A 21,230-nucleotide genomic window follows, 5' to 3' on the forward strand; every position below is an offset into this window, starting at 1 on the left:
AGTTGGAGGCAAGCAGCCAATGGCGGAACAGAGTTTTTAGCGCAGGCGGGATATCAAAGTCTTGAAGAATAACTCATTGATCAATCTCCAACAAGGCATAGAGTTGGTCGTGCCAACCCTGCAAAGAAGTTATTTGGGGAAAACGTGCACGTTATTCGTTCAACGTCAATTTCTTGCTTTAACTTGGACGAACAAACAGGTAAAGCAGTGTTTTTCTCGTGTTGTGATAACTTTTGAAATTGTACTCATTGATAACCTCACTCAGTAGCTAGCTTACTAAGGTTAGCTAACTTGACAAAGTCCTACCTCGTTTCTTTTCGCTTACTACATCAAGTTACCGAGCAACCGAATGTAAAATTCAAAATGAGTCACAATTTTTAGTTAACTGGATAGTTTTCGTGCTTTTTATTCTCCTCCGACTTCTTATTGCTAACATACTAGTTGAAAGCTGTGTAACAATAAATTGTAACGTGGTTTGCTGTAAGCATTAATATGGGTGGGTGATGAACTCGACCCCTATCATTGTTGTGAATCTGTAGTAGAGCTACATAATCTGCAGTACTTGTAGTCTCAGTTAGCTTTGGCACTTCACCGCTTCACATGGAGAAAAACAAATACGCTAACCCCAGATTGCCTGTTTTCCTGCCCGTATTGGCTAGTACTGAATTGGATCATGTTTTCTTCTGCATTTTGAAAAACGAACGGTTTCGGTGAAATAACACACGATGGAGGCGGAGAAGTACTTAGTTTTCGATGTTATTGGTCTTGTTTTGTTCAGAGCTGTTGGTTTATTTCGAGCCAGCAGAGCGAACAAGACCTCAGCTGTGAGCGCAAATGTGAAAGCAAAGCAGCCGCGGAGCTCGTTGCTTGTTAATACACAGGAACAAAGCACGATGCAAGCGAGTAAAAGAGGGTTGTGGCGCTATAATAATCGATATAAAACTATATCTAAGATAGTATTTCGGTGTGTTTTATTGTCAAAGAGCGAAGGCACATTGTTTGCTAGCGCTCCCTCGCGTCCGGATGTGCTTTTAAAAGAACTGGGAGTGGCCTGCAGCTCAGTTTCCCGCACTGTATTTAAATCAGCCTGTTCCCTCCCTTTCTCATACTCTGTTGAAGTGACAGCCCAGTGCTGACAGCAGCACAATGCACGGAGCAGGCAGTAATACAGTCATATTTCTGCTCTTGAGAACATTAATTCATTCTTTGAAGTTAATTTTCAGAATGCTTAGCCTTATCCAGCTATTGTGGATAGAAAGATGAAAAGGAGGGGCAAAAACAAATTTTAGATTTGAGCTGCACCCCTTTAGTTTTCACAGCTCCAGATATCAGGATCTGTGAAACTTTGTCAAGTGCAAGAAAATTTGCGATAGTAATTTCTATTAGCAATGTGCAAGTAAAAATAACAGCGTGTATGGAATAAGAAAAGCAGAAGTAAGATGCTGATCTGCAAATCCAACACTGCAGAGCTTCCAAATGGTAATTGGAGGTTTGGGAAAGTGGCTTGCTGCACTGCTTGGATGATTATTTTAATCATAATTCAGATATTACATGTCAAGAATTTTGGATCATAGCTAACAATAATTACATGCATTGAATTTCCTCCATTACTTCATACAACTGTGTGAGGAAGAATATTATTAATTTGCATATGTGAAGTTTGTGAATTCTCTTTTCCCAATAAACTTTGCAAAACAAAACTAGAGAAAACTTCAAAGAATTTTTGTTGTTGTGTGACATTATAGCTTATTGGAAATGCTTTGTGTTTGTGTACTACTTTAGAACACTGTGTTACTAAAAATGCCATATAATCAAATGATCTCGTAAAGGTTATTGTCTTTACATATAGTAAGTAGTAAAATGATTCCAACTGTGACGTAATGGGGTCATGATTTGGCTGTGGACACAGGGCAGCTGCAATGTGGATTCAAGTGCGCACAATGGATGGAAAGGAAACCCATCGGGTGGATTCCCTGTCCAAACTCACCAAGGTGGATGAGCTTCGTCTTAAAATCGCGGAACTCTTCAAGGTGGAGCCAGAGAGGCAAAGGCTCTTCTACCGTGGCAAGCAGGTGAGGCAGCATTACTGGGATGTTGTTCATGTCTTTGATGCTGTTAATTGTGGTATTTCAGTCACTAAGTTAAAACCTAAGCGCTGCTAGATCTCTGGTGACATAAACTTTCCATTCATGAAGTGATATAGGAGATGATCGTAAACGGAGTGTAGAATGCATCGAATACAAAGCTGTAAAGACAACAGCAGAAACAATAAAGCACCTCTGAAACAACAATAAGAAATAGTGATTTTTTTTTCCCCATTTAACCATGTTATACATTTTTAATTTGCCAGATGGAGGATGGCCATACCATATTTGACTATAACGTGGGCCTAAACGACATAGTGCAGCTGCTCGTCAGGCAGAAGATGTCCCCTGTTAATGTCGTCAAAAGCAAGGACAAAGAAGCTGAGCTCTCAGACTCTGATTCTGGCTGTGGTTCGACCCAAAGCGATTCTGACAAGAGCTCAACTCATGGCGAGGTAGAGGGTCAGACTGCTGGCACCTCTGCCCAGACAAACGTACCAGAACTCATTGATCCTGGATTTGGATTTTACAAGGTATGTTTTAAAGATGGTGTTTGAGATTAAATTCGATGATTTGTTTTTAGAGGTTCATGGTTATTTTGGCTTTACGGAGAAGAGAGAAATTTGAAACATGCTGTAGTATTTGACCTGCATTCAACCCAATTTGGGAATTGTCATGAGACGTGGTGGGATAACACATGTAAAGTTGATAAACCACCAGTTTGGATTTTATGTTTCTGACTGACTGTGAGAGTGAGAGAAAGGAAATAGCAAAAAAGAAAGTGGTAAAATGTAGGCATCAATCATTTCTGGGTGGTTTCAGAGTTCTTGGCCATTCCAAAACAAGTTGCTGTCAAGTCCAAACTTGACTAAAGACAATTTATAATTTTTAAATGTTTTTATTTTAAGCTGATTAAAATATTTTGTTTGTATTCTTACCTCTAAAACGACATCCTGAGAATCTTAGACATCCGTCTTCAGCTAAGTGACACATAAAGCTGTTCTCACAGCGGTGTAGGCTGCTTTGTATTAAGATGAAGGATATAAATACATAACCATAATGCTAGGTGCAGTTTTTTTCTGAACAGGAAACATCTTTTGCCATGAAGACTGATGCTGGAAAGACTCGGAAGACTCATTATCCCATACCGTTCTGAAATCTGATTGGGAGGGGCTTTTATTCTCCTTTTCTGTAACTAGTTTTGAAAGTGAAAATAAAACATTCATGCATGCTCCATGCAGTAATGGGTGAGCTGTGCAGAAACAACAAAAAAGACAAGGTTTGAACTTTGTTCTCTAGCTCTCTCTTCATTCTTCACATTACAATTCCTGACAATTTTATCTTTTATCTTGGAAACTGAGTGCAGCACTATGCACTATCTGTTTTCCCCATTTTTAAACAATATTCAGTCCCCCTCTTCTCTGATGCACTTTTTCTCTATCTTCAGGTGTATCTGTTCAGCTATAGCCACTTTGATTTCTAAGGTGGTCAGATAAAATATCACCATACGTGACTTGTTTTTGAGTGCTTGGCTGCATTGCTCAGGCAACTGAGTTACTGCATGTGTATTATTTGATGCAGTGGAACATGCACTTACAAGTGTCTGATTGAGTTTGCTGCTTAAGCTTTTTTCTTAAATGCCCGACATTGCCACCTTTTCAGCTTTAGTTTAAAGTTTCTGTGATGAAGTTGTCTTTTCTTAAAGGCAGCATTTTATACATGCCCACAATTTTATTGACGTATAAAAATAGAACTCTGTAGACTCCAGCAGTGTGACACATCTGTGGGGTTGCTGTCTTCAGCTCTGCACCTACACGATTGTGATGGCTGTTCATATAGTGAACATGAATCTACAAATGGAGGCAACCAGGATAAAAATGTGTGGGTGCAGTGGCTGGACTTTGTTCTCAGTTTCTTCAAAGAGCTTACTACTTATGGACATTGGAACAGGGTTTAGTTTCACAACATTTTGGTGGAATTTGTTGTTACTGTCTCTGAAAAAGACTCTGATCACCTTCCTTCCCCCACTCTGTTTAAAGATTAATGAGCTGGTGGACGCAAGAGATTTAAACATGGGAGCCTGGTTTGAGGCCCAGATCGTCAACGTCACCAAGACCCCGAAGACACCCAAAGAAGAGGCTGCTGAGGCCCAGCCAGCAGAGGAGGAGATACTGTACCATGTTAAATATGAAGAGTAAGTGTCTTATTTCTGTTGGACATGTTTTGTTTTTTTAATGCTTTGGACCATCGTTTGACATTTATTTAACTCGATCCTGTTTTACAAAGTTGTCAGGATAGTTTTCCGAAAAGACATTTGCCATCAATTGGTGTAATGATTTAAGAGGGATGTTATTTTTTTGTACAAGTGGCCAAACACCTGCACTTTAGAGCTTTAGTTTGGTTGTCAAGAGGTGTAGGTGCAGAAGGAGAAAATAATTAGTTTCAGCTGTGAAAAAACGTTCAATGTCTAAAACTACTACTCATCATAATGACTTGACTATGTTGGGTTGCCTGAAGTTACATGAAGGAGATGAGGGGAGCTAATGTTAAATCATTTCTTGAACGCACTACAGATTTGTTTTGCAAAACAATATTTTAGATGCCCTCTAAACTAAAAAGGATGCTCTCATTGGTTCAGTCAGGGATCCTCTGTCAATCAGAGCTGCAGTAATGGAATGTCCGTATACTGAATATGCAACATTAGAAGTGTTTCCCTAATGTCAGTCTCCTTACAGATGTTAATATAACAGTATAATAATAATAAATTACTAAGGGTATAATAAGTAGTCCTTTAGTAGAAGGACAGTGTAGCACATTAATTGCATGTGTACATTTAGATTTGATGGTCTGACTAACGGCCTGTTTCCTAAATGAACAGGACGAAGCACAAATTTGACAGTTAACATATCTGTGTTTTCCAGTGAAACACTTCTAGTTACAGTTACAGTATCTCAAGAAAGATAGTGCTCTATAGAAGGTTAGTAGATTAGCAGGCACGTCAGTAATTTAGACCACCTCACAGTCACCAGTTAGGCATCAGAAATTGTGTGGTTTCATGAGTTAGTAGCCCTAACTGTTAATACAACTGCCTGTAGTGCCTCTGGATTTGACCTCCTTGAAAGGTGCTCTTGTTTTTTGTTCACAAGTGCATTAGTGTTGGAGGTGACATTCATCTGAGTGCTGTGGTTGTTGACACCTGCTGCACTAGCAGTTGATCCTCACCATTCAAACATGATTTCATACACTAAGCTACATTTTAACGCAGCATTGTGTGGGGAAACACCTGTGGTGGTGTGTGGCTTCTTTCTGAACGACAAAATAAATAATACGGTATAAAATTTTCTGCCATAGCTACCCAGAGAACGGAGTGATTCAGCTGCTGGCCAAGGATGTTCGTCCTCGAGCCCGTACTGTATACCAGTGGCACCAACTGGAACCGGGAATGATCGTAATGCTTAACTACAACCCAGATGAGCCCAAGGATCGCGGCTACTGGTACGACGCTGAGATACAGAGGAAGCGGGAGACGCGTACCCTGCGAGAGATCTATGCCAAGATTATCCTTGGGTAAGGACGTTGTTGCGTATAAAGAGGAATACTTCACAGGGTTATTTATAATCATTCATATTTGATATATTTACCTGACAAGCTGTGGTGGCTGGTGAGCGTTATCTTTACGTTCCATTGTCACAGTATTTCAGTTGGTTGGGTTTTTTGATACCACCGCAGCAGGTGCATAGAAACAGATTTCCTGCTGTGGTATCAAAGCTAATTGCAGGATGTGTTATGTACCGAAGAACAAGATGACATGTAAAAGGCTTTCATGTTCATTATGTGCACTTTTTTTAAGAATTTAATTTTGACACAAAATATATACTGCCTTTTGATGTGTTTGTACTTCTGCAGTTTTCCATTATCCTTGCTAAGTTTGTTATTTTTGTTCTAACTTGATTCGTTATTTACAGCATTGCTACTATGTAGGATACCCTGAGAGCTTTTTTTTTTTTTACTACTTCTTTTGTTTGCAGTGACGCTGGCGACTCTCTTAATGACTGCCGGATCATGTTCCTGACTGAAATTTACAAAATTGAGGAGCCTGGTTCTCCGGCCGATGCCTCAGCTGGATCAGAAAGTCCACTAAAAAGTGGGTTGAAATTAAAATTTTTAAATTGTAAAGTTGTGTACTGATAGCTATCAATATTTTGATCAATTTTGACTTGTAAATGGTTAGAATTTTGCATGTGTATGTATGAAACCAACCTTTTCCCATTCAAATGAAAGTCCTGAATAATGAAATGATAATTGGAGTATAATATGATAAAATATATTTATTCTCCAGGGTCAAATGGACCTGAGTGCAAGCACTGCATGGATGATCCCAATAAAAAGTGTCACTGGTGCAACTGCAAAGTCTGTGGCATCAAGCAGGACCCTGACAAACAGCTGCTGTGTGATGAATGTGACATGGCTTATCACACCTACTGCCTGAATCCTCCCCTCACCTCCATCCCCGAAGACGAGGACTGGTCAGTGGATTTGGAATTTAGTATATCCAGACAGGCTGTCATTGAGTTGAATATAAAGTTAGGAAATGATTAGGTATGCTATAATTAATATTGTGGTTTTGCAATTTAAACATTGGAGTTTGTCAGTAATCAACAATCCAGCCACCAAATTCACAACTTTTGTCTCACTCTTTAGGAAATTATTTTTATTATCGGTTTGCTGAGCTTGATTTTTACCTTTCCCTGTCATACTGTCTCAGGTATTGCCCAGGCTGCCGTAATGACACCAGTGAGGTTGTGCGTGCTGGAGAGAAGCTGAAGGAGAGCAAGAAGAAAGCTAAGATGGCTTCAGCCAGTTCCTCCAGCCAGAGGGACTGGGGAAAAGTGAGCTAATTCTATTCATAAGAACCATTTAATTATCACATAGATCTTGACTGTGATTTTGACCAAGATAATAGTCGTGCAGTATCTTTGAGCATGTAGACTAAACATCTTACAGCCTATATGCTCAGTGTCCTTGTGGACAGCTTGCTGTGATAATACAGCCTGTTAAATGCTGGAGTCTTTAAATATAATGTACTCCTCATCCTGCAGGGAATGGCTTGTGTTGGTCGAACCAAGCAGTGCACAATTGTCCCATCCAACCACTATGGCCCAATCCCTGGCGTCCCTGTCGGCTCCCTGTGGAAGTTCAGAGTGCAGGTCAGTCTAATTCAGTTACAATGCAATGCTTAACCATGTTGCCTTCAATTTTAGTGTTCATTAGACAGCTTTTTTTCAAGTGCCTAGAATCACTTTGTACTTGTTACAGGTTGTTTTAAAAGATGAATTTGGAGCAGCTGCTCCTAAATACTGAGACATCCAATGTTAAGGCTGCAACAAAAACAACATTTCTGTTACGTGTTTGCTGATCATGTATTGTAGTGCTTGTAATAACATTCATGTTCCTTGTTTCATGCAGGTCAGTGAATCTGGTGTCCACAGGCCTCATGTGGCTGGAATTCATGGCAGGAGCAATGATGGTGCCTACTCTCTGGTCCTGGCAGGAGGCTATGAGGATGATGTGGTATGATGTTTCTTTATTACCAGTACTTGTATGAAAGGTGGGGATAACTTCTAACAAGGTTGAAGTTGCAGTGCGCTGTCAGTTCCAGGGGAATTTCATTTCAGGCCCATTAAATATAGTCAAATTATGTACAAAAAAACCTCAGAGACTTAACTAATATTTATGTTTTAGTGTTGTCAGTAGGTGCCTTGTTCATTTTTATTCTGTTGCCAAAACCTAGTGTTTGTGTGTGTAATATTTATGTCTTGCGCTGTAGGATGATGGTAATGAGTTCACTTACACTGGTTCTGGAGGGCGAGATCTATCTGGAAACAAGAGGACTGCTGAGCAATCTTGTGATCAGACACTTACCCACATGAATCGGTATGACATCGAAGGACAGACCGACACAACTCGCTTCATTCAACGTGTCTGTTTACTTTTTGCTTTGTTTCTGCATATTTAAATTGTTTGCTTTGGTGCCCACCAGGGCGCTGGCTCTCAACTGCAACGTCCCTGTCAACGACAAAAACGGAGCAGAGTCCAAGAACTGGAAGGAAGGCAAATCAGTGAGAGTTGTGCGCAGCTGCAAAGGACGCAAACACAGTAAATACTGCCCTGAAGAAGGAAACCGATATGATGGGATATATAAGGTATGAGGGAACATTAGACAGGTTTTTGTGTATGTTTTGGGGGAGGACACATGTCAGCGAGCACACTGCAAACTCCTCTATGGCAGCCATTACAATGATTAATAATTGTGTGATGTTTAAGTGTGAAGATTTGCTAAAATAAATAAAATAGAACGAATTTACTGATAATCCAACAACTACCTCCAGCTTGAAAATCATGTGATTAATAATCTTGTAACTTTGAGCATTTATTTGCAGCTTTAATTCATATCTTGTCTTGAACTTCCTGCAGGTGGTGAAGTACTGGCCAGACAAAGGAAAGTCTGGCTTCTTGGTGTGGCGGTATCTGCTGAAGCGTGATGACGATGAGCCGGCACCATGGACCAAAGATGGCAAAGAACGCATCAAGAAGCTTGGTCTCACCATGCAGGTAAACATGATTCTGTTATATTGTGCAGACTGTCAGTTTTCTAGGGTGTTCAACTGGGAATTAATAATACATTGTGTGGCTTATTATGTGGAAAGAATAATCTTTATCAGCCTTCACAGGGCTTGTTTTTAACGTCTTTGCCTAGAATTTGTTGATATATAAACACTGTAAATGGTACCTGGGAAATGCAATAAGTTATTTCTAAATAACTTTTAATTCTCAAACTGCTGACTGTTTACTTTCATTAATACTAATTTTAGTGTAAACTAATTTAATGTATTCTTGTTTTTCTAGTATCCTGCTGGTTATCAGAAAGAGAAAGAGAACAAAAATGAAGTGGAGGAGGAAGCAACACCCAGCCAAAGCAAAAAGGAAGCGAAAATCTCAGGGCAGCGGTATGCTTTTTTTTTTTTTTTTACTGCTCCAGCAAAGAGCAGTTGTTGTGTTTGACAGTATCTTTGCTGGAAAATAGGATCATAGATGCTGAGTGCAATTGATTCGTTTTTTTCCTCTGAGCCCAAGCACAAATATTCTGTCCTTATAGACCACAACCTCCCGCCTGGCCAGTTGGTAATTAAATGATTTATAGCTGATTATTTTAGAAAACAACATGAGGAGGCTGATGGAGAGGGACAGGTCTGACTCAATACATCTGATTAAGAGTGCAGCCTGCAGGAAGAGAGATTTTGACATATTTGCTGGTGTGACCAACTGATGAAGTTGGTAGCAACAGTGCGACAAGTAAAGAATTTACTTTGGAGCACTGCTTATTAAATGAATAAAATGTCTGTTGGTTTCTCTCAGAATCCTCCAAGACCTCACCAGCCAAGTCCGCTAAGAAAATCAAGGTGGAGGTGTACAAGCTTTCCCAGGAGCAGAAATCCCTCATCAAGAATGACAAGCCAAACAAGAAGCTGTGGATGAAGCCATGGACTCACTGTCACTTGGACCAGTAAGGATGGCTGTCTTTTGAACTTGGGCTAATGTTTGGGCAGCTATGAGTTGTTTCTTGTCCCACAGGAGGGTAAATCATGGTAGAAAATGTCAAAAAACAAGACCTATTTTATAGTTGTAAACAATTTTAATTTGTAATGATACCAAATATTGTTTTAGAAGTGAATAGATGACCGGCATATCAGAATTACTGCAGCTAAACATTTAACGTTAAACCGCAGTTGAAAAAGCTAAGCATTTTAAACGTGTCATACCTTTGGAAACGAAACGGTTATGTTGTCGCTGAAGCTGCCTGGTACCAGCAGGAGCTTAATATAAGAGATCAAAGTTAGATTGACGTGGTCAGAGTGGAAATATTGTTTAGCTAAAAATAGACTGGTTTGTGGACTGCAGTTGCTTAAACAGTGCTGGATTCTGCTGCTTTTTGAAAAAACACTGAACTATTTTCTCCAGATTAGCATTTTTGTTGAGGAACAACACAGGAATTTAGTGTTTTTCTTTTTTGTTGGCAAATTTGCAACTCAAGTGTTTTTAAATTTCCCATGAAATTGCTAAAAGCGGTCAATCATTTAAAAAGAGTAACTGAAAATAGTTTTTAATCACTGTAATTTACTGAAAACTAATTTATTTTCTACTATGTTTATTTCTGCAGAAATTCCTGAGCAAAGTTGAAGAAATTTTCCTCTGCATTTGCTGCCAAGAAGTGGTGTATCAGCCCATCACCACAGAGTGCCAACACAATGTCTGCAGGGTAAGAAGCTATTACCATCCCAAGTTTAGTAAGCAATGCAAAGTGGACTTTATAGATTTACTACCAAGTTCCAGTTGCCAAAGGAATCCATGAATACACTACTGCAATACATTACATTGAAATTGATAAGCTTTTAACCAGCACACACCTTGAAATGTTCCATTTTGGTAACAAAGGACACACCTTTGAATATGACTGGCAATAAAATGAAGAACATTCAGACTGAAAGCTGTTCTGTTCTTTTTCTTCCAGGAATGCCTCCAGCGGTCCTTCAAAGCAGAGGTGTACACCTGCCCGGCCTGCAGACACGACCTGGGCAAAACTACGCCATGTCTGTCAACAAATCTCTGCAAGCCATTCTAAATCAGTTTTTCCCAGGGTACAGCAACGGGCGATGATCATTGGTTCTGCCTACTCAGCCCTCGAGGAAATACGATGTAAACTGTAAGGGGCATTTTCAGCAGAGGCAATAAAGAATCAGTTTCTCTTAATATATTTTCTATGATTATAAAACTACAATATTTGTGGACTTCAATACTACCATTGTCACCTTGGATCGGCCATGCTGTGGTGCTAATGAGATATTGAAGATTCCTTTTGTAACTGGCTGTACTCCATTAATACCTTCAATTTTTTTTACTCCCATGGTTTCGTTATGTTTCATTAACTAATGCTAATGTTATCCATATTGTAAAACTGTCACTTTTAACTAAGTCACTATGTGTTTAGCACTTGTTAAGAGAATGTTCAACCGTTTTCCCTACTTGTCTGGAAATGCTTTTGTTAGTGTTGCCGTTAGGTTGGCTGTGGTTGGTTATCATTATGGTGCTTTTGTTTTAGTTTTCAAAAAGCCGATCATGCAGTTGAAACTTTTAATTGATTTTGTGTGTTATGACAGATGAACAGAGAGGCTTTCAGAACTAACAGCTTCTCCAAAAACATACAAGCACAAACTGATTTTTTTTGTTTTGTTTTGTTTCCCTGCACATGAACAGAGACTGTGTCTTGTCGTGAAACCGTGTCATAAAACGTTAGATTTTCTAACTTGTTTACTGGTTCCTTAAAAATATTTTCATACAGGAAATTTTATAGCTGTTCGTGAAGTCTCTGAAAGTCTGCTTAAAAGTTGCTATTAATTGGACAAAACCTTGAAAATCTAACACAATAGATTGGGATTTCCCTCATTTTGAAATTTGCTTTGATAAAGTCCAAAGAAACGACTTCTTAACCAAGAATGTAATGTAGACCTCCCATCTAGCTCTCTAGATGTTGTCCCTGACACTCAAACCTAACAGAGTCTAGAAACTTAAATTGTATTTGTGACAAAGTTAAAATGTGTACTGTCTCATCTTTTAACCTATTACTGCCATCTGTGTGTGTGGGGGTGTTCAGTCAGTCTTTTGTCTCCAATGGTCGCTTGTGATACCTGACCTCATTTAAAAACAAGAAATGCTCGCATTTAATTCAACAACCTGCTCTTGAAGCATGATGGCAATTTGACTAAACAGAATTTATTTAGTACTTTTGCCGTTGCCTTTCTATAAATGATGTTTATAGTTGAATTTCAAAGAGCAGCATGAGTTTGTCAATATGCCAGCAGTTCATGTTTTGATGGAGAGACAAATATTTGCATAGACTGGGAAATGTATATTTTCTGAAATTGTATAATTTGTAGTTCATTTTAGTTTTGATATGTAGTTTTAGAATTGCTTGCACAAGTTTGGTGCAAAATTTTGTCAATACATTTTCAGTGTTATTCAATAAAAAAAACTGAAAATTGAGGATGTTTTGTTTTGAAGAAGGGCTTGGTGTTGCTGATTATTTTGTTTTTTTTCTCTCAATTACTTGAATATTTGTGGTAAAAACTTGATTTATTAAAGAACTGGTTGTACCTTTTAAGTGTGGTTAGTATAAAATGCTACAGTGTTAATAAGAACGATTGATTTTACATGCAGATTTGATTTGATACTTGATTGTAAATTAAAGGTAGATACCCTCTTCAAGTAAAACTAGTTGTGTTCCATTACTCTAAGTGGTAGAACATAATGCAAGTAGGGTGACAAAATCTGGTCTTTCATCAGGATTGTGAAAATGGTTGAAATTCAAATAAAAAAATTTACCTGCACGCAGCCTGTTGTATTTTTGCTCATGGCCCAAGCGCGTAACAGCTTCGAGCAAACCCGGCAGTGGTACGTGCGTGGCGTGCACATCGCTCAAGCTCCAGCATCGGAACATGGAGGGCAGTGGTGTCTGATGCCTTTGGTTGACTTGTGTGTCCATAACGAAGTACCAATCAGACTTCACCAATATCTCCATCATCCGCTTTTTTCAACCATTGCAAGAGGTAGTTTGTGAGTGGGCGTGCACCTTCCAAAGCCTCGGCTAGCTAATGCTAGAACAAAATCGATCAGGGAATTTTTATAAACGTAACCAAGTCGATTGAGAGAAACGGGGAGCGGACGATATTTTGCTGCAGGAGTAATGTTTCCCAAACGGGCTTTATTTTATTCAGTCGCAAGCACCGCATTCCCGTTTAATTATGATGTGTGTTGTTCTGTCGTCGCGGTGTTTTGTTTTTTTTTTCTAAATGCAGATATGGAAGTAGCTAGCTACAAGCTAGGCGTCGTAGCTAGGGATACACTGACGTTAGTACACGGTAAGTCTAACTCTAAAATGTAACGTTGGTTCTGGTTTATGTTCAGCTCGGGAGATTGCATAGATGTTTCAGCGTGTTCCGCATTTTAGTCATGTGAAGCGCTTCAGTCGCTGTTTTTTTGTTGGCTGTCATTTTGGATCAGATGCTAATAGTTACTGTTAGTTGTGCAGGGCTATCGTCGCGCTTAGCAGCTGCAGCCAGTAGCAAGTGACACTAACACTGACGAGCGTCGTTTTTCTTTATTATGTCAAAGAAATGAATTAGCTATCATGATAATGCATACATATTAGCACATCAGTTCTAGTTGAAAAGAGCCGCTTGCTACATTATTGAAATAAGGCCAAATGGAGTTAAAGGGTCCATGTAGGCCCCATTTGTTGTGGTTGTACAGCTGGGGGTCATGTGGCCTTCGATCTTCTGAGTAGGTCAGTCCCAGTTAGAATGACGGTCCCTCCCCCTCAAAGATGTAGAGGCATCAGTGAGATAATCTGAAAACGCCTTGGAATAGTGATTATTAATAGTGAAAGTAAAAGTAACTCTGAAGGCTAGCTGGACAAATTGGTGGGCAGCAAGTTATGTTGTCAGTGAGCAGAAAGCATTGCTGTGTTAGAGTAGGATTCATTTACAAATGCTATGTCATGTTAATTTCATCACCGCAACTTAAGTACCGTCTTTTCATTCACTCCCATGGACCCAGACTGCCCATTTAAGCTCACTGCATGTTTCCTGCTCTGAACGGGGTTTTTTTGCTTTTTGATGCAAATGACTTGCTAAATTCTAATCGCTATCTGCCTTGCTTGTATTTGCCTTGTGGGGAGGCACTGTACCAAGCTGCAAGAGTGCGAAGTGCTTTTCTTTTGTGTGCGTGCGTGTGTGTGTTATTTTGTTGAGGCTAGACCCACTATCTGACACCATCCAAACCATGTGTAGCCACCACAGTGTAAATGCAGAAGTAAAACCGGTCTGTCCTGCCAGGCCAATTAGCATTCTCATCTATTTTGTTGAGTGTGATTGAACCTAAACATGTTGCTGTAGTGCCATTTGGGGACAGTCACTGAGTTTGCTTGGGTTGCACCTATGTGGTGCAAGAAGTTATCCAACTGATCAGTTGGATAACTTGTGTAGGGCGTTTCCATGCAGTTGTTTGTCTGACATAAATGATTTATGTGATTGTGACACATTGCATTTGGCTCTGTGAAACTACAGAACTGTGTGCTCTGCAAAATTGACTACTCTTTCATGCCTGTGTTGAGCAAGTCTTCATGTGAAGTTTGCTGTAGTGAGATGTTTATTAGTATTCTGTATATAGTGAGCTACCGACACACAAGCATGAGTCTGTGAAGGTAAGCCCAGCCAGAACATTGACAAACATTTTTTACAGCTGGTCAGACATTGGGAGGGACAGTGTGTAAATACAGAATAGAAGAGTCGTTAGTTTGTGTATAGTTCTAATCAATGACGAACGTGATGGAATTAAGAGAACAAGGTCTAGCAGTCTAGCAAACGGTTCCCAATGAAAGAAGTGATTGAATCAGTGGAACTCTCAGACGCCACGTGTTAAGGGAGTTTTCAATGAAAAAAGGTAATGAAGTAAAGAGTGACACTATGGGTAGGGGCTGTCTGTAGCAAAAGGATGTGCTATTTTCTTTATGTCTGTGTATGTTCTCATTCATCCAGGTCATGGTTATCCAAAGTAGTTTAAATAAATCCACTGGACTTTTAAGAAAGTTCTTTGAAGACGTTTCACCTCTCATCAAAGAGGCTTCTTCAGTTCTGGTGGTGGTTGATGTTGCCTCAGGTTTTAAACCTCTGTGAGGTGTGTCCAGGGCTATTATTCCAACGACCGATGCCAAAACTCATCTGACTACTCAACAGTGGTCGTTGTGAGTATTGGTGGGGGTCGTTGAAATGCACAGATGTCACTGAGCCCTCATGTGCAGCGCTCGATTAAGACGGTCGCCATGTCGCCATTTGCGACTAAAAACGTCGCAAATGGCGACCTGGCGACTGTCGAAATTGAACGCTTGATCAGCTGAACCGCCTATCATGTTTTCTTCATGGAGGCAGCCACTTTGTATGATGTCATCAACCTGCCATGATTCCCGGCGTTTGCGGCGACCTGGCGACCGTCTAAATCGAGCGCTGGTGCGCTAATGGTGGTCGTTAGCATGAGTCTGCTGAGTAGTTCTTTTGAGGAGTTTTGAAAGGACCTGATTGTAAATTGGCAAAAGATGATGTCACAGACGCCACCCCCTGTTAAGAGATGGCATCTCTACTTTGACATGGATGGCTTCTTTCACTCCAATCTCAAACATCTGTCCTCACTGTCCAAAATCTGAACATTGGTGTCCTGAATGAGTGTCCTTCTTCCTTAAGGTGAAGGAAGACTGCCGAATCCTGTCCTGAGGAATTGGCTCTCCTGTGTCCTTGTTGGCTGTTTTGGTTTCCCCTATGAGAGATCTGAGCATTCTCGCTGCATTTAACTGCATACACCAGGTTGCTCTTCCTGGTCTGTGTGGTGTGGGGTCTTTGGGGGGACAGTATTTACGAGGGTGTTATTTGGCTTAAAAAGACAGTTTGTTGAAATCCTCCTCAGTTTTTCAGACCATATGGGATCATATATTGTTGCGCCTGCTCTCCTTCTCTTCCGTTTTCATGGGTTGTTTCCTTTCTGGATCTTGTGTGAGCCTTCACAAAGGTCCAGTCAGGGTATCCACAGTTTCAGTGCCCCTTTCAGGTGTTTGTGTTCTTTTTCCTGCCTTGGGTACTTGTGGGTAACTTGTCAGCCCTGTGTTGGAGGGTCCTGATGACTCCTAGCTTGTGTTCCAGTGGATGGTGAGAGTCAAAAAGCAGGTACTGGTCCGTGTGTGTTGGTTTCCTGTAAGGGCTGCACCTAACGACGCGTCGACAAGTCGTCGTGCATGTTTTATGCAGAAGCCAGCGCGGACGTCCGCATTTAGATACAGCTGTATAGTAAACGCTGACATCCATGTTACGATAGAACGCGGACATCCGCGCTGCAGCGTGCATACATAATACATGCATGATGCCACGCCGATGTTCGTCCGTGTTCCGTGCTCCGGTCGGAAGGGAATTTCTGTTGCATTGCGCGCTCACTTCCGCTTTTGATGACGTATCGTGCTCAGACGACTCGTTGACTGCGTTGTTAGGTGCAGCCCTAGTTTCCTGTATACCCCAACACAGTGGTGTCTTCATCACCTGCAGACAAGCAAAATATTGACGCTGTGCGGTTCAGGAGTTGACAGTCTGATAAGGTCAAATCCATTAAAGGGAACATTATGCTTTTATTTATGTCATGTCAGGGTTATAATGTTGGATGTACACATTGAATGTGACGAGATTTCAAAGAACAAGGTAAATGTATGTATAAGTAATGTCTGTGAGTCAAAACTCTTTCCTTAGACAGCTCTGAATACTCGACTTCCAGTCTGCTGAACTCAATCAGCCTGTCATGGATTTCTCTATATGTCATCGCTCCAGACACAGCATGCTACAGTACTACAATCAACTATGATCTTGAATGGTCTGAACATAGATTATATCACAAAGCAGTGGAGCTCGGGGATGTTGTAGGCATTTAATGTACTCCAGTATACAAATAACCATCAATTCAAGGAGATAATGTGCAGCCATTTGGTGTTTGACATTTCATTGCTTACGCACTTTTTAATTTTTGGACAGCAGGACACACTTCACTGAGCATTTCCCCCCCCATTCACACCTAATAATAAGTGCACACATAGAAAATTTTTAACTGCTGCTCGTGATAGAAACACTAAATGAACTGTTATGTCTTGTAATAAGCATGTTATGAATTAAATATTTATTATATAGAGACATTCTGTTGTATTTGTTGCTTCGGACATTAGTGGTGTTAACGTTCATAGTCTGGATTGGATTGGGGCTCAGATGTGTACCGATGGACTTAAGAAATTGCCATTTCCAACCAACAACAAGAGAGTAGACTTACAATCTGGGTATGAAATTGCAATATTGTAGCTGCCAATAGCGTAATTCACAGAATTACTCAGAATAAGGTGATGAGCAAGATAGGTATATGTACACATAAGTATTATACTAAGTCTCCTCCTCTGTTGACAGCCTTGGTGTTGATTCATACTTTTTGCATCTGTTCATATGTCCATGAGGGTCTGCTTAAACCTCCCTGCTGATGTCCGCTTGCAGCCCAGAATTTGCAACCGCACATAGTTTCGGCACTGCGAGTGTAGAGACCGCACATGTGCCTCAGAAACAAGTGGTAGTTGAAACGAGTGCTTGTTGAGAGAAGAGATGGAGGAGTCCAGTACAATTCATCATTATTACAAAGTTGTACTTGAAGTTGTCTACCGGACTTTGTAGTAACTTTGATCTGTCAATGATTTCCATTGCCTTTGCCTGCATACTGTACAAAGTCTCAGTTTCACCGGATATCCTGTGGTACACCTGCCCACCGTGCTTGGCACAGCACAGGAATAATCACATTAGCGCTGAGCTGCGGCCCAATCTGTAACCAGCTGCTATGTTCTGTAACGGTGCAAAGTCGCAGCCAACCTTTAAGAAACATCTACCGGAACCCCAAGTGTTTTTGTTTTTTTTTGTCTTTGTTATGAGAAGAAGTCTGACCGTCCACATAGCAGAGGAATGTGTACCAATTTAATAAATACAGGCGCGTCTTCTCTCCTCTTCCAAAATTTGCATCAGTCTGCACAGCACACACAAATGTAGAAGGAATAAACTGTCCCTGACATTTCCAGTTCAGCCTCCTTTTGAGCTAAACTTTAAAATGCAGGTTACCCACGCATAGCATGTTGCTTAAAGAAAAACACCTGGCAGCTAACAGTACTGTCACATGGATTAATGAACTGAATCAGAGATGTTTGACTGATACTTCAAAACATGGACTTTAAGAGGGCTGCTGTATTCGACAGGCTTCTGGAAGTGGGCCAGTCAAAAGAATGAACTGGGTTTTTCATCGGGATGCAACGGATAACAAAGTTGTGGTTCATATTGTATTGTGGCTTCATGGATTAAATCATTCTTTTGGATCAGCAAAAACGCAAAAATAGTCAATTACTGCCATGATTGTCACTTTCTCCACATGCTAGACATAAGCTCAAACGGTTAACAGATATTTACTGCTGTTGGTCCATACCACGGCGCCTAATGAATGTTACATTCATCAGAAGACGAAAGGGTACTAGAAAGAGCAAATGTCTGAAATGCTATATAGAATGCATTCCATCAGTAGCGCTTCAATGTTTCCATCTAGAATTGGGGGAACAACAACGACAGTGAACACCTTTAGTATTAACCTTCAAGTATTAAAACAGCACTTGACGCACAATCTCGGTGGAATATGCAGTTTTTGAAAACATATTTCTGACTTTGTCTCAGTTAGCTCTGAATTGATCCTTTTCCAAATGTCAATATACTGGCGAAGTGTGACAGTTTCATAATGCGTCTTCTTTCCCATTTTCCATGTTGGTGGTTGACAACATCAGGATTAGAAGATCAGGGCTGCTGTCTGCTGGGGTAGCAGCCTCAGCTTTGGCGAGAGGCTGGTAGGGAGCCTTACATCTTAGATGCAACAAGTTATTTCTGTTGTCCGTTATTTTAATATTTTAGGCATTTGTTTAATTAACTTGTATCTGTGGTGCTGTCCGATGAGAGTAGTGGCATTTAATTGTTTAGTTGAGTGTCTCTATCCACTCTAAAATCTTGATTCATAGTTTTCCATCACAAAGTCTGCGCTCCAGAGAGAGTACTTTCACTTGGCCTTAGTACTGTCAGTGTGGGTTTTCTTCTGCTTGTTATTGGTTGGTCAAACACAAGTCACAGTTCTGCTTCCGTATGTGTGCAGCTTTTATTCATACAGTAGGAAAGCACCAGTTGTCAGTTTCAACATGAGGACAAGCGGTGGAACTGTCTTGTAAACCACAGCTAAGCAAAGTCTTGTCTGACTAGTCTAAAGACAGTGAGATGACACTGGAAAGAGGGTGGTAGCTGAGAGTGAAGTGAAAGAAACATAATGTAATTTATTTACTTTGTGTTTAAATACACTTAAGTTCTAATGCAATGCAAAAATCACCATAAAATTTCCTGCATTTATGCAAACATGGCAGTTGTACAGCAGTAAAATGCAGAGTGTGTCCATTTACCTATGTTGTTATATTTGGCCTTTCTTTCTTGGGATATTGACTTTCTGGCTTACTTTCTGATGCTGCCATTATCATTTAGATTTGAAATCTAATTAAAATGCACTTCTATCTGTCTGTCTGGAAATAAAAGTTGAAATGTTGATCTGTTGTCTCTTATTGAACACAATGATAATAAACACATATGGAATTATGTAGTAAACAAAAAGTCTGAAATAAGACAAAACATGTTTTATGTTTTAGATTCTTCAAAATAGCCACCATTTGCTTTGATTACAGCTTTGCACTCTTGACATTCTCTGGATGAGCTTCATGAGGTAGTCACCTGATATGGTTTTCCAACAGTCTTGAAGGAGTTCCCAGAGATGGTGAGCACTTGTTGGCTCTTTGGCCTTCACTCTGTGGTCCATCTCATCCCAAACCATCTGAACTGGGTTTGGGATAGGTGACTGTCGGTCATCTGATGCAGCACTCTATCACTCTCCTCCTTGGTCAAAGAGTCCTTACACAACCTGGAGGTGTGTTTGGGTCAGTGTTCTGTTGAAAAATAAATGATGGTCCAACTAATTGCAACCGGATGGGATGGCATGTCGCTGCAGGATGCTGTAGTAGTCATGCTGGTTCAGTGTGCCTTTAGTATTGAATAAATCCCCGACAGTGTCACCACAAAGCACCCCCACACCATCACACCTCCTCCTCCATGCTTCACATGCATGTAGAGACCATCCATTCACCTTTTCTGCATCACACAAAGGCACGGCAAATGGAACCAAAGATCTCAAATGTGGACTTATCAAACCAAAGCACAGATTTCCACTGGTCTGATGTCCATTCCCTGTGTTTCTTGGTCCAAACAAATCTCTTCTGCTTGTTACTTTTCCTTAGTGGTGGTTTCTTAGCAGCTATTTGACCATAAAGGCCTGATTGGTGTAGTCTCCTCTGAACAGTTGATGTAGAGATGTGTCTGCTACTAGAACTCTGTGTGGCTTTTATCTGGGCTCTACTCTGAGGTGCTGTTAACTTGCAATTTCTGAGGCTGGTGACTCGGATGAACTTATCCTCAGCATCAGAGGTGACTCTTGATCTTCCTTTCCTGGGGTGGTTCTCCTGTGAGCCAGTTTCGTCGTAGCGCTTGATGGTTTTTGCGACTGCCCTTGGGGATACATTCAAAGTTTTTGCAATTTTCCAGACTGACTGACCTTCAGTTCTTAAAGTAATGATGGACTGTTGTTTCTATTTATTTAGCTGATTGGTTCTTGCCATATTGTGGCTTGTAACAGTTGTCAAATAGAGCTGTTAACTGTGTAGCAACCTGACTTTACACAACTGATGGTCCCAATCCCATTAAGAAGGCAAGAAATTCCACAAAATAACCTTGAAAAGGCACGCCTATGAAGTGAAAACTGTTTCAGGTGACGACCTCATGAAGCTCATGGAGAGAATGCCATGAGTGTGTAAAGCAGTAATCAAAGCAAAGGGTGGCTATTTTGAAGTATCTGAAATATAAAAAATGTTATGACCTATTTGCACACTTTTTTGTTTACTACATAACTCTGTATGTGTTCATTCATAGTTTTGATGCTTTCAGTGTAAATAGTCTTAAAAACAAAGAAAAAACATTAAATGAGAAGGAGTGTCTGAACTTTTGACTGGTAATGTAAGTGTAAATATATATATATATCGTGTTTCAGACGAGCTCAGTTAACCGAAGTGCTGTACATTTATCAGACAGGATTACACTAATAAAATCAAAGTAAAAACAAAGATAAATTAATAAATTAGACAAAACAGAATGACAACTTGTATAATCACTTTCTAAAAAAAGAAATGACATATTAAGACAATTAGGAGCAGCCAAAAGCCATTAAAAACATCAATGTTTATCGATTTTTCTTGAAAATGTAAATGAGGATTAGTATTTAATTGAAAGGGGAAAAGGAAGGCTGTTAAATAGTTACGGAGCTGCTACTGTTCACCTAAAAGGTCAGTTTGAAGTT

The 21,230-nt window shown here is 40.2% G+C and overlaps 1 protein-coding gene across 1 annotated transcript; it reads left to right on the forward strand.

The window, feature by feature from the left end:
* The first annotated feature begins 55 nt into the window (after window positions 1-55).
* Window positions 56-12,182, forward strand: uhrf1 (ubiquitin-like with PHD and ring finger domains 1). The gene is given in 20 exon segments (XM_022210601.2): window positions 56-199; window positions 1,910-2,072; window positions 2,351-2,617; window positions 4,124-4,278; window positions 5,436-5,651; window positions 6,113-6,228; window positions 6,424-6,610; window positions 6,850-6,973; window positions 7,184-7,291; window positions 7,551-7,655; window positions 7,912-8,018; window positions 8,125-8,287; window positions 8,559-8,696; window positions 8,991-9,049; window positions 9,051-9,091; window positions 9,501-9,614; window positions 9,617-9,648; window positions 10,303-10,401; window positions 10,654-10,717; window positions 10,720-12,182. Coding segments are annotated over 19 exon segments (2,328 nt in total). The 5' UTR covers window positions 56-199; window positions 1,910-1,919; the 3' UTR covers window positions 10,800-12,182.
* The last annotated feature ends 9,048 nt before the right edge of the window (window positions 12,183-21,230 follow it).

The sequence above is a fragment of the Acanthochromis polyacanthus genome, chromosome 4, assembly GCF_021347895.1.
Source record: "Acanthochromis polyacanthus isolate Apoly-LR-REF ecotype Palm Island chromosome 4, KAUST_Apoly_ChrSc, whole genome shotgun sequence".
Lineage (NCBI taxonomy): Eukaryota > Metazoa > Chordata > Actinopteri > Pomacentridae > Acanthochromis > Acanthochromis polyacanthus.